Source organism: Gigantopelta aegis, chromosome 12, assembly GCF_016097555.1.
Source record: "Gigantopelta aegis isolate Gae_Host chromosome 12, Gae_host_genome, whole genome shotgun sequence".
NCBI classification, from domain to species: domain Eukaryota; kingdom Metazoa; phylum Mollusca; class Gastropoda; order Neomphalida; family Peltospiridae; genus Gigantopelta; species Gigantopelta aegis.
The window spans coordinates 32,962,540-32,975,989 of NC_054710.1; the positions used below are offsets into that span (position 1 = coordinate 32,962,540).

General features: G+C 40.2%; 1 protein-coding gene across 1 annotated transcript in view; it reads left to right on the top strand.

Annotated features, from left to right (window-relative positions):
- The window catches only part of LOC121386556, a 42,357-nt gene extending 38,864 nt beyond the window's left edge, over positions 1-3,493 (top strand). The window contains exon 3 of the mRNA XM_041517496.1: positions 1,685-3,493. Coding sequence (XP_041373430.1) covers positions 1,733-2,584 — 852 coding nt within the window. The 5' untranslated portion in view covers positions 1,685-1,732 and the 3' untranslated portion in view covers positions 2,585-3,493. The remainder of the gene's footprint in view (positions 1-1,684) is intronic.
- The last annotated feature ends 9,957 nt before the right edge of the window (positions 3,494-13,450 follow it).

Consider the following 13,450-nt stretch of genomic DNA (forward strand, 5'->3'; position numbering starts at 1 on the left):
TTAAAATGTATCTAACGAGCAAAAGCGAGTTTGATATGTTTTTAAACAAAAAGTTATGAGATAAATGGTATCTAACGGACACGAATGTATTATTCTATTTCTTACATCTTTTTCGACTACACGTTATTTCCAGCCGTTGCACTTGCGTGTCACAGACCCATGATTGTCAGGTTAACTATACGTCACAGTCCCAAGATTGTCAGGTTAACTATACGTCACAGACCCATGATTGTCAGGTTAACTATACGTCACAGACCCATGATTGTCAGGTTAACTATACGTCACAGACCCATGATTGTCAGGTTAAGTATACGTCACAATGTACTCGATTTCGCACTTGCGTGTCACAGACCCATGATTGTCAGGTTAACTATACGTCACAATGTACTCGATTTCGCACTTGCGTGTCACAGACCCATGATTGTCAGGTTAACTATACGTCACAATGTACTCGATTTCGCACTTGCGTGTCACATACCCATGATTGTCAGGTTAACTATACGTCACAATGTACTCGATTTCGCACTTGCGTGTTACAGACCCATGATTGTCAGGTTAACTATACGTCACAATGTACTCGATTTCGCACGTGTAGTTTTTCATTGGATGTATATCAGTGGTGATCTGGTCATCATTTAGGAGCAGCTAGTCGTATGTGTTGAAATTGTTAACACACGTACGTGAGTAAACAACTATGTATTATCAAAAATAACGCATGGTGTTCTCACCAATGGGTGTGTAAGAAAGAGCTTTATCATATACCATTAAAGATCAAGTTTGACTTTCATGACGATTTGGAGAGGGAAGCAGCCCAGTGGCAAAGCGCTCGCTTCAGACGCGGTCGATCTGGGATCGATCCTCGTCTGTGGGCCCGTTGGGCTATTTTGTGCTCCAGACAGTGCACCGCGACTGGTACATCAGGGGTCGTGGTATGTGCTATCCTGTCAATGGGATGGTGAATATAAACGATCCCTTGCTACTCCACAATCATTACTATTCATTATTATAATATGCACTCCACATGCATTAGTATACATGTACATAATTATAATGTACATACCATATTCGTACACTTCTTATTCATAACAATACATAAAATCTATACTGCGCATGACTTACACACTTTTCTTTATTATACACATAACCTACACTCTGCACATTCATTATTGGTTAAACAGTCAAAAAGTATAATTATGTCAGTGCTTAAACATTATTATACACTACGTCTAATGGGGTAGTGCATATTAGTCACAGGGAGTGCATATTATACATATACCATAGACTGGGTGATTGTATATTACATGTGTAATACGAACTGGGGAGTGCTTAGTATACGTATAATCGTGGAGTGCAAATTCAGGGGAGTGCAAATTATATGTGACCCGTCCGAATTACACACGACACCCCTACAACAGTGGCGTAGGAAGGTGCCAAAAAGTGTGTGTGTGTGGGGGGGGGGGGGGGGCACACTTTTATATTTGCACACTTTTACACTATTATAAAGCAAAATATCGGAAAAGTGTGGGTGTGGGTGGTGGGGGTGGGGTGGGTGGGGTGGGTACCTGTAATCAGACATACATGTATATATATGTGTGTGTGTGTGTGGTGTGTGTGTGTGTGTGCGTGTGTGTGTGTGAACAGGTCTTTTTAACAAAGGCGTTTCCCATACAATTTTATTTTGTAGATAAAACTAAGACAAGTTGTGGACAGCTTTGAGTCTAAGATTCTCAGAATGCATCCTGATCTGCAACAAGAATGTGTTCCTCTTCTTACGATCCTCGTCTGGGTTGGCGTCTTTGGCAACTGCTTGGCGGTTTCTCTGTTGCTACGAAAGAGACAACTTCCATCAGCTGCATGCATCATACTTCTTTCAATATTGGATTGCGTGATCCTCGTAAAGCTGTTTTTACGACTGCAGAACCAGCTTCCACCAACACGCGAGCTGTGCACACTGATGGTGATATCGTCAGACCAGTCCAGCGTGTGCAAAATGGCCGCTTTGATCATGGAAAGGTTGCTGCTCCAGTCATCGGTTCACAGGACAGTCAGTGAGCCACGTGTTGGAAAGATTCCTGGTAAATGGATGCCACTGTTTATCACAGTGTGTGCACTTTCCCCAGTCGTCCTTCTTGTGTACGTCTCACAGAGTCTGGAACTAGGCGGCGAATGGCGTCTGCTGCTAAAGATTCTTCAAATCCTGTTACTGCTCGTCGTACCCTTAGCTGGGATGGCGTACTTGGTTCTCAGCATTCGTCGGTTTCTGAAGAAGACGGTGCAGGCGACTTCAGGCTATCCCATGAATCATAGCGTCCTGGACAATGACTTTAAAGCTGACAGACAATTCACCACTTATCTCATTTCCATAGCCATGGTCTCTTTTGTGACATACCCAATATATGCCACAGTCTTAGTAGCTGATTACATGTTTCCTGAACTAACGGGACATGCAATTGGTATTGTAACATCTTTGGCAATTATCGCGCAGTGCGGGGTCAATGTATGTCTGCAACTGATGCACACAAACCCTTTACCATGCAAGTTCCTCTGGATCAGGGTTTTTTGTAAAGATCAAAGCAAAAGATAAGGCCTGTTGGTGATCTTAAAGTGACCGAATGATGAACGGGGTTAGATGTTAGGAATTAGTGTGAGATGTGATCATCAGCGCTGCCCCTAAAATAAACCAGAAATAATGATTCCATTAATACCGTTGTACTCGTTACAAAACACGTAATATTTAAGTCATTTTAATGCATATGTACCCAGTTTGAAATGGATCCAAAAAGAGTTGACTGAGTACTATTATGTTACAAAAGCAAATGCTTTTTCCGCGTGCAACTATGATAATTCACCAAATGTTGGTCAATTTGTCACAATATATTTAAAACCTAGACTGTATTTCTTCTCTTCATTTTTGATACTTATTATGTCCTTAATCGTCTTTCGAAGTTTTCATACATGTATATCTGATTATTAGTCACATATATTTGATCTTAGCAAAATATCTCCTTGACTACTTCGAGGTTTTTTTCATGTGGATCTTTTTATCATATGTACTGTATGCATCTGTGAAAATGGGAATAAAAAAAATAAAAGAAAAAATAAATATCCAAGTTCCCCTTTTGTGTTTCATGAGCACGCCCTTTGACGAGTTGATCGATGTGTTCTTTGCCAGTTAGTTCTCTTACAACACAATTCTGGATCCACCCCTGTGCTGGCTGGGTGTACATAGTTCCGTTTTAGTGCAATTAATGCTACAGGGTGTATAATAACAAATCAAGTCCCATAGACGACAATAGTAACATATGTGGCTAAATAGGTAGTACTAAACCAAATAACTTCCAGATCAGGATGTTTCGAAAGAACTGAATAAAGGATAATGCTTCTTGGCGATCCCGAAATGGTTGAATGATGGTTATATGGTTAATGGTTATTGTGACACATTGTCATATCTGATGACGTCATTTATATTGATATTTTGTCTTATTGAGCGTTATTGTTTAACAACCCAAATATAATTCAAAATAAAATATAAACTTTTAATTTTATTGTTAGAAAAGTATTTGTACCTAAATGGTAACTTACAATATATAGTCATTTTCTACCCAAGATATTGTTTTTCAGGTTCGCTGATTATGACTTTCCGAGTAGTGGGGGGCTGTGACGCAGAAGGGACCGCCGCCGGCAGCTGAGCTGCCCGCTTTGCCCCCCCCCCCCCCCCCCCCCCCCCCCCCCCCCCCCCCCCGAACTGCCGTGGGACGCCGTCTCCTCCTACTTCCCGATCTCTTCTGTCTATTGTCACCATAATAAAGGGTGACAACAGCCGTGCTCCCATTGTGTTCAATGTGATACTTGGCCAAACGGCCAAGCTCGCGCAACACAGCCCCTAGGGTGGGGTGGGGTGGGGTGGGGGGGGGGGGTAGAGAAACTTCGACGTTTGCTAAACACAACTGCATTGTAGCACAGCTCGAGTAGGAGTGAGTGTTTTGCCGGGTTTGATCCCCCTGAACCGCCCCTGCCGGTCTCGTCTTCTTCTGTGAAGCCGGAGGGACCTCCCCTGGCGGTTGAGCCACCCGATTTTGTCCCCCCCCCCCCCCCGAAACGCCGTGGGACGCCGTCTCCTCCTACTTCGCGATCGCTTCTGTCTATTGTCACCATAATAAAGGGTGACAACAGCCGTGCTCCCATTGTGTTCAACGCGATACTTTGTAGCACAGCTCGAGTAGGAGTACGTGTTTTGCAAATTTGTTTGAAAACTTTGAGTGGCCATGATCGGGTAAACGGGGTCACTTGTCGCGTTTTTAATTTGGGGTTTACCTGATGATTTTTCACTGCTAGGTGCACTTAAGGGATCAATATTTTCATCAATTTGTTGTAGAATTTTTTAATAGTTGCGTTTTTGTTGGCAAAGCGTCGTGAGTTATCGGTGTCGTCTGCTGTCAGTGACTGTACATTCTCGATCAGCTGATTTCACTCAACAGGACGATTGTAAGTTGAAATTCTGCTTGAAGAGGCCGATGCAGCAAGCGTTGCAATGTCGTCTGGAGAGTATTCTTCAGGGTCATTTTCTGGTCCGAGTATGTCTTCCAACATACCCAAATTAAACGATTCGGCGTCTTCTATGTGTACGTCATCCATATTTACAAACACGGACACTTCACATCGTATGAATGCACGTAAACAACGTTACAGCACGTACATTGACTTTCGGAGGTGGTATATCGTAGAATGAACCACTCAATGGCCAATCAAAATGTTTGATTTCTTACAGGTATTTTACAATAATCAATATTCATAATCATATATAAAACATAATAACATAATGTCCAATGGCATAAAGTATTTAACGTAATTAATATTTATTAATATACAGTAATAAATGGAAGATAGTAGATAGAATGGAAATGGGACAGTCGAGACTAACACGCAAGAACTCCATCAATTTAAGTGCATTACCTCTTAGATCGATAGACGTTACGTGAACAACTGACGTACTTATGACGTATCGCTTTATTTCGTTCTCGGCGTGTTCACCCCGCGAGAGAGGACTGAATGACTGAGTGAATGAATGAATGGATGTTTAACGACACCCCAGCACGAAAAATACATCGGCTAGTGGGTGTCTAACTATGGTAAATGCAAAACAAATAAGGTGATGATTAACATCAATATAAAAATTCAAGATTTAAATAAAAACAGTGTAAAGAACTGTGCAAAAATACAAATATCACAGATAGATACTGACTTTTACTCAAAATGTCAAATTGTGCTGTATTGGCCATTCTCAAAGATAATGTTACACCACTGCACCACGGTGAGGTTACAGCACGCGCAGGGGCGCGAGCGAGGACGTGCATCCAGATAATGGATGAACAATTTTCAGAGATTGTGGAAACGGTCAATGCGAAGCTAGCTCTGTTTGAGCAAAAACTGGCCGATAGTGATAAGCAACGAGATTAACATTAGCTCCACTAGTCTACCAGTAGATCTAACAACATTGCGTGGACTCCCATAGTGACAAGCAACGAGCAGGGCGTTTTCCGAACGAATCCGAACAGTATGTTCGGCAAATTAGACGGTCTTCTGATGACCGTGACGAGGCTCGTCCTCCATTAACCTCACGCCACGAGGCACCCAGCCTCACACAGGCATGTGCCACTGGGTCACCGGATATAGACTGGATGGCAAAATAGGGCATCAGTAAGTATGGGCTATTCACGTTGGCCTGTACACTGTGGAGTTAAACCTCTCCTTTTAGTATCTATGAAGCACAAAAGTGGTCTACAAGTAAATTACATTAACTTAGTTCATAGGCGCACGGCTCTCATTTTTGTAACGAGAATGCCCGAATCTGGAAAACAACATTTATCGATATTAGCATTACTACCAACAGCTATATAGAGTTGAAAACGAATCTCTACGTATTGTTACATGGAATACAACTAATTGTGATAGTAGAATGATGGAAATACATGGTGAACAGGTTTACGGTTAACACATTTCGCCCGAATATCTGTTATTTTTGCCCGCATTTGAAGTTTTGCTCCAGCACTAGGGGGGCGGGGGTGGAAGTGGGGGTGAGGTGGTGGTGGTGGTGGGGGGGGGGGGGCTGGAGGGTGTGGAGTGTGTGTGGAGGGTGTGTGTGTGGGGGGGGGGGGATCCCCCCCAGTCCCCTGTCTCATACGTTTATGACTTAGTTAAATTTGATGGAAGGAATGTTTTATTTAAAGAGGCATGAATGAATGAATGAATGAATGAATGAATGAATGCATGGATGGATGGATGGATGTTTAACGGCATCTCAGCACAACACAAAATAAAGATTGGCTAGTGATCCTTTATATGTAGCATCTCACAGGCATAGTACTGTACATACTACGGCCTTTGTTATTCCAGGACTGGAACAAGAAATAACCAAATGGGCCCACTGACGAGTAGCGATCATAGGCCGACCGCGTATGACGCCAGTTCTTTACCACTGGGCTACGTCCCGCCACCTAGTAACTTTCAATGCATATCTGAGGTAAATAATTTCACGGATCGCCCTATACGAGACCCGCAATGTACGGGTAGGCATGTTTGCGAGTTGTAGAGTGTTAAAAATAAACTTTAAATAGAAAATGCTTAATCAAAAGGGAATAGCATCATTCGTGTGTGCTCCAAAGTTTAGTTTATTTCATAAAGTATAGATGCAACATCATGTTTCAAAACAAATACTTTTATCAACTGTAAAATGTTTCGACTGCATTAAAGGGACATACCCTAGTTTCAACCTGTGAAAATTAACACTAAGTTTAGTTAATCTACGAACATGTAACACATTTGGATAAAGTTACAACTGAGTGAAACATGAGTCTGTGACTTGAAAATGGTTAAATACCCTTTAAAAATATATTAAAACTCCATAACTGTTACTTCTCAGACGCACGTGCGTTTTGAAAAATATGAGAAATGCATTTTGTGATATTAAAAACACCAGGATGACCAAAAACACTTCGAATGTACGGAAATTGATAATCTAAACAATAAAATCTAAGTAAAGTATGATTTAAATTATAATAGTCAAAAATATCCGTTAGTATTTAAAAACTAGGGTATGTCCCTTTAAAAATATCTCATGACATCTCTTTTAAAAGTATTCAATTTGCAAGTGTCACTTTCCATTCATTATTTATTGTTTAAAGACTTTAGAAACACAAAAAACAAGTTAAACTGGTGGGAAATTTAGCTGGGAATGAAACATTTTGATTATGTATCTTTTGTTATTTAGGTGTGATTAATTTACAATCATGTTACGGTACTGACAAAATGTGCGGGTGACCTAGTTTCGACTTGGTCATTATTTATTTATTTATTAATTTATTTTTTAATTAAAAGTGCGCTGCTAATACTGACTTATAATCCTCTGGTGTTCATTCTATCGTGTCATCTAATAATTGAAACAAAAATAGTGACTTTTTTATTTTTAAAAGTAAAAACCTGAATTTGGGATTTTATCGGGATGAGATTTAGTTTAGTCGGCTGAGCGCTCGCTTGAGATGCTTGCGTCGTAGGATCGAACCATCGCAGTGGATCCATTCAACAGCTGGTCAAAGACCGTGGTATGTGCTTTCCTGTCTGCTGCATTAGGAAAAATGTAACGGGTTTCCTCTGATAACTACGTGTTAGAATTGCAAATGATCGACATCCGATAGCCGATCATTAATTAACAATGTACTCTAGTGATGATGTTAAACAAAACAAACTATCAACTGTTAACGACTCATAGACAGATTGTGGTAATAATTTGACAATAGTGAAGCATAGTGAAATATTAAGGACCACGGTAGTAAAAGTGCAATAAAGGGGAATAACTCTTGCCGGAATATTTTGAAGGCTTTCTGGTATACCTGACTGGATTAAAAGCAAAGTAATTGGGAAATGTAGTTAATTGTAACACAGTGTATTTTTCTGCGTGTTATTTTACCGGAATGACAGAAGAATAACAGAAGTCACAGGTTTGGGTTGTAGGGACTTAATTTCCTTTCCAGCATTTTTTTTCTTTTTTCTTCTGTCCCCTTTTCTTTCTCTTCTTTGAATTCCATTTCATTTCTTCCCGATCTGGCAATTCCTTCTATCTTTCAACTTCTTTCGCTGTCCACCTCTACATCCCAGTCCTTGTCTCTCCAACCGCGACATGTGCTCGCCTCTTGTGGCTATCTGTGCCACACACCTGCCATTCCCCATCAGCTTTTATCTGTGTGCTTAGTCTGACCACTTCGGGGAGTGTTCAGTAGTTACTTCTGGCATTGTTAAGAGGCACTTGTAACCACCTACTATACACCCCTATTACCAGCGGTCGTTAGTTAGTGCCGTGGGTCAGACCAACTTTATTAGCGGCAGAGGACGAGGATGCCAGGAGGGTGCAGGGAAATACAGAGAGACTGCACCCGTGGAGGAAGTTGAGATAGGTAGGCGATGGTGTGGATAGCTCAGAAGGCAGAATCGGAGAAAACTGACACAAAGGGTCGAAACATTGAAATCGTGGGAGAAATTGGAAAGATAGGCAGAGGGTGATAGATGAGAAAGATGAATGAATGTGTGAGCCAGCATTAAACATTATTAACAACGTGTTAATACACATACTATACTCTTAAAATAAAGTAAGGGAACTCTAATAAGTATTTACAGTTGCCAAAATTGGCTGTGGGGAATGGTTATATCACAATAGTGAATTAATTGGGCAAACATTAGAACCGGTAGTTCAGTATTACAGTAGGTTTTCTTGAAAGACGATTGGGGTGAGAAGTGAAATGTGAAAGTTGATGTTTTTTTAATCAGTAAATCGCAAATTCAAATAATAAAAATGACTAAAAACAAAACAATAACAACTGTATGATCAACAGAATGAAACAGATTCACAGAAATAATGTTCCACAGTGATTAATGGACCTTCCTGGACATTTAATTTTTTTTTGCAATTGTAAATTCTTAATAGAGTTCCCCTACTTGTTTTTTTTTTTTTTTTGAAGAGTATACACATGTACATCAGTATTATACATGCGCCTACATTCATCTTGTCTAGCGTCATGTTGTCAAAGAACAAATTTAACAACAACAATCTCATTCGCAGTGTTTCTTTATTGTCTATTCTTCACTTCTGCCGAACATTTGGGGCAACAGCTACCCCCACCCCCCCCCCCCCCCCCCCCCCCGAAAAAAAAAAATCCCAACCCAAATCAAACAAAGCAAATATTAAAAAAAACCCGTATAAATTCTGTGAACAAACAATTACAAATTGAAGATAAATTAAAGATACACGCTCGCCTCACCATAGTATAACAGTTGTTACTCCATAATGATGTATTTCCGTTTCCGGTACCGCGTAGTTCCAGTTCGCCATAGTGTTGGTGTTTTGTGTTAGTCAATACATAGGCTGTTGGAAGTTGGAACTTTTAGTGCTGTGTGACGATTTGGTTCTGTGTGCTGATACTGGCATTACTACAAATTATAAACACATCGTCAGTTGTATATGTTACCGCCAACCGCTATCATACCACATAGACGTATTTCGCCATGTTTCTATTACCTTGTAAAACAAACAACTGAAATAGCAGCCAGCTTATAAGTTGTATAGCACCAAAGAATAGAGTTCCGTGTCAAAGTTCGAGGTGCACAAATATTTACGGAGTAAAAGCAGCTGTAGGTGTGATTGGTAGTAATACGTGACATTGATTATTTGTGCAAATACTATTATCCATTGACAATAAATAGATACACTTTTATTTGTTATAAAGTTGTTATGCAGTATATAACAGAGGTTGAAACTAATGCGGGGTACCCCCAAAAATGGAACTGCAATTTTTTTAAGAAACAAAAAGGCAGTTGCTATTTAAAGCATTAATTAAATTTCTTAAATGGTATGTGACGCCCCCATTTTCTTGCAGGTAGATTAGATGTGAGGTGCCACACTTTTTGTTGCTGTATTTCCTGGGTGTGTTCATACGCAGCTTATATCAGTCTTATTAGTAAACGTTAACATTATCGGCAATATGAATTGATTTGGTCTATTAGAACCTTAATATTGGTTTTAACACAGAGAGGAATAAATCTTAAGGCAGATATGAATTATTTTACTTGTAGAATGCAGGAAATTGCGCTTCAGGACATTTAGTTGATGTATGAATATCTATATATTGTATGTATGTCGGGTTTGACTGTTAGCCTATATATTAACACACTGGCGCAAGGAATAATTAAATCCTTTCTGGCCACACGTGTGTGTGCGTGTGTGTGTATATATGCATGTGTGTTTGTGTGTGTTTGTGTTGTGTATGTGTGTGTTTGTGTTGTGTTTGTGTGTGTATATGTGTGTGTATGTGTGTATGTATGTACGTATGTATGTATATATGTATGTATGTATGTATGTTCGTACGTATGTATGTATGTATGTATATATGTGTGTATGTGTATATGTATGTAGCCTATGTATATATATGTGCGTTCGTGCACAGACCCGTAGGAACGGTATCTGGAGTGGGGGAGCACAATCTCTAGCGAAGGAGGCACAGTCTCTATTGAGAGGGTGGGGTGGGGTGGGGTGGGGTGGTGGAGGCAGAATCCACATTTGTATCTTTATTTATACAGAGTAGGAAACAAACGTACATTTTCTTCAAGGAGGGTTCCCGGTTCCTACGGGTGGTGTCGTGGTTAAGCCATCGGACTACATGCTGGTAGGTACTGGGTTCGCAAACTGGTACCGGTTCCCACTCAGAGCGGGTTTTAACCACTCATTGGATAGGTGTAAGACCACTACACCCTCTTGTCTCTCATTAACCACTAATAACTAACCTACTCAGCTAACCCACTGTCCTGAACAGATAGCTGAGATGTGTACCCAGGACAGCGTGCTTAAATTTTAATTGGATATAAAGACGAAAATAAGTTGAAATGAAATGAAAAATAATGAAATATGCAAATTACTTTATATATACAATAAATATTCCCTGGATATCAATTGGAGAATGTACAAAAATCGGTAAAAGTCTACCCCCGCAGTAACCGAGTAACACTAGAGTGATGAACGGGTGTTTTATTTAAAAGCACTTCGTTTGATAACACAAACGAGATTTCATATGTTGATTATTAATAGTGATATTTACCAACCAGCCAGCCCACGTGTTTACGATGCATCCTTACCAAAAAAGGGGCGGGACGTTTAAATCGCTCACTTGATGCACCGTCGGTTTGAGATCGATCCCCGTCGTGGGCGGTCCATTGGGTTATTTCTCGTTCTAGCCAGTGCACCACGACTGGTATATCAAAGGCCGTGGTATGTGGTATCCTGTCTGTGGGATGGTGCATATAAAATATCCCTTGCTACTAATAGTAAAATGTAGCTGGTTTCCTCTCTAAGACTGTATGTTAAAATTACCAAATGTATGACATCCAACAGCCGATGATTAATGTGCTATAGTGGTGTTGTTAAAAAAAACCCAAAAAACCCCACAACAACCTTGATCTTCCTTACCAAAAACTAAGGTACTTGTAGGTTATGCTATATCCAAATGCAATCCCATATTATGTATATTCCAACCCATCACCCAAAGTATTAACTGAAGAAAGCAAAATATTTCATTGCTCATGTCGGATGTCTTTACAACAGAAAGTTCACCGGTTAGATGGGGATTTTACGTTTCTTTTCATTCTTTTTTTTTTTTTTCTTTTTCTTTCTTTTTTTCTTCTTCTTCTTTTCTTTTTTAGTGTGGGTGGGCATGCTGCACGAGAGTAGTAGAATTTATGTATCCAAACTATTTTTAATGAATTAATATCTCAGAGGAAGTTAATATTGAGGAGTTCATTTACATGTAAAATCAATCTAGCACCACAACATTAGATCTTCACAGAAGGGGAGAACTTTCTTTGGACGGGGGCTATAGTTTGACACCAAATAGCCGATTGTTCGTGCTGGGGTGTCGTTACACATCTATTCTGTTCTATTCTATTCTATTCTATTTTATAGAAAGAGAGCCGGGCTGTAAAAGTTTGTTTTGTTTAACGACACCACTTGAGCACATTGATTCATTAATCATCGGCTATTGGATGTCAAATCATCGGCTGTTGGATGTCAAACATTTCGTAAATCTGACTCGTAGTCATCAGAGGAAACCCGCTATATTTGTCCTAATGCAGCAAAGGATCTGTTATATGCACCTTCCCATAGACAGGAAAACACATACCGCCGGCTTTGACTAGTTTTGGTTCAGTGGTTGGAACGAGAAAACAAAACAATCAGCTGAATGGATCCACCGAGGTGGTTCGATCCTTCGACGCAAGCACCTCAAGCGAGCACTCAACCGACAGAGTTAAATCCCGCCTCAGTCTTTGTGGTGTTATGATTATGGTTTGGGAAGGAAATGGTGCAAAGATATTAGTGACCTCAAAATACGTCTCTGAAAATAATACTCTTTAAACATTTATATATTATTTTAAAGTTTTCCGTGTATACGTTTACAGAAGCTGGACTGATTTGTAGTGGCAGTGCGAATTGTTAGTGTGATGTTGATCGGCTAGATCATAAGGTGCATACAAGCAGTAACAGGATACGTCTTTGTGGTAAATCGTGTCCTTGTACATGCAACACTTTAATGTAACCAGGATGTACTTCGGTCGGGAAGATTACGGGTATTTGTTTAAACTGGTAACATGAGAGAAAAACCAGACCCAGCGGGGACCGAACCTTGGGGCACATGTGCTCGAAACCTAAGTGGTACATGAGCATGTGAAAGCCATACGCACGCACCCCAGTGAGGTACTCATTGTTAGGATTGTTTTTATTCCAGGCTGGCAAAGGTGTATATATAAAAAAAAAACTCTCACGAACATACTAATATTTAGTGCAATATTATTATTCAGTATAGATTTGCATGCCAATTCATCATTTCTTTTTTCTAACATTGTATGAAAAATATAATTTACTTCAATATAAATGTTGTATAAAAGACTGTCTTTACATAACCTTACCTAAACGGATATATATTGCAAACTGAACACGTTTGTTTTTGGCTCGCTCAACGGGTCTGGTCGGGTAAAGTTTTTACGCGCTATATGCCACGAAAGCTTCACGCACGCTTGTAAAGGGCTTAATCTCTGACTTTCGCCAGTGACTAAGTCCGGGCCAGGGCGGGAGGGGGGGGGGGGGGGGGGAGATTGAGGTGGGCGGAATTTGCAATAAAAATTTAGAAGTAGGTACTGAGACCTAAGCCAAAAGTAGCTGACATAACCTGCTCTTGTCTGGAACAAAAAAGTTAACCACAAACATATATTAGAGTGCCCGGCCGAAAAGGTTTTAGGGTGATTTGAGCAAGTTTGACGGGCTATCAAATTAAAGTGTGTTGGACTGTTTACAAAAAAATAAACATAAAATCTTGAATGACGAGCCAAACACATTTTAAAGTCCAACGAGTCCCCAAAA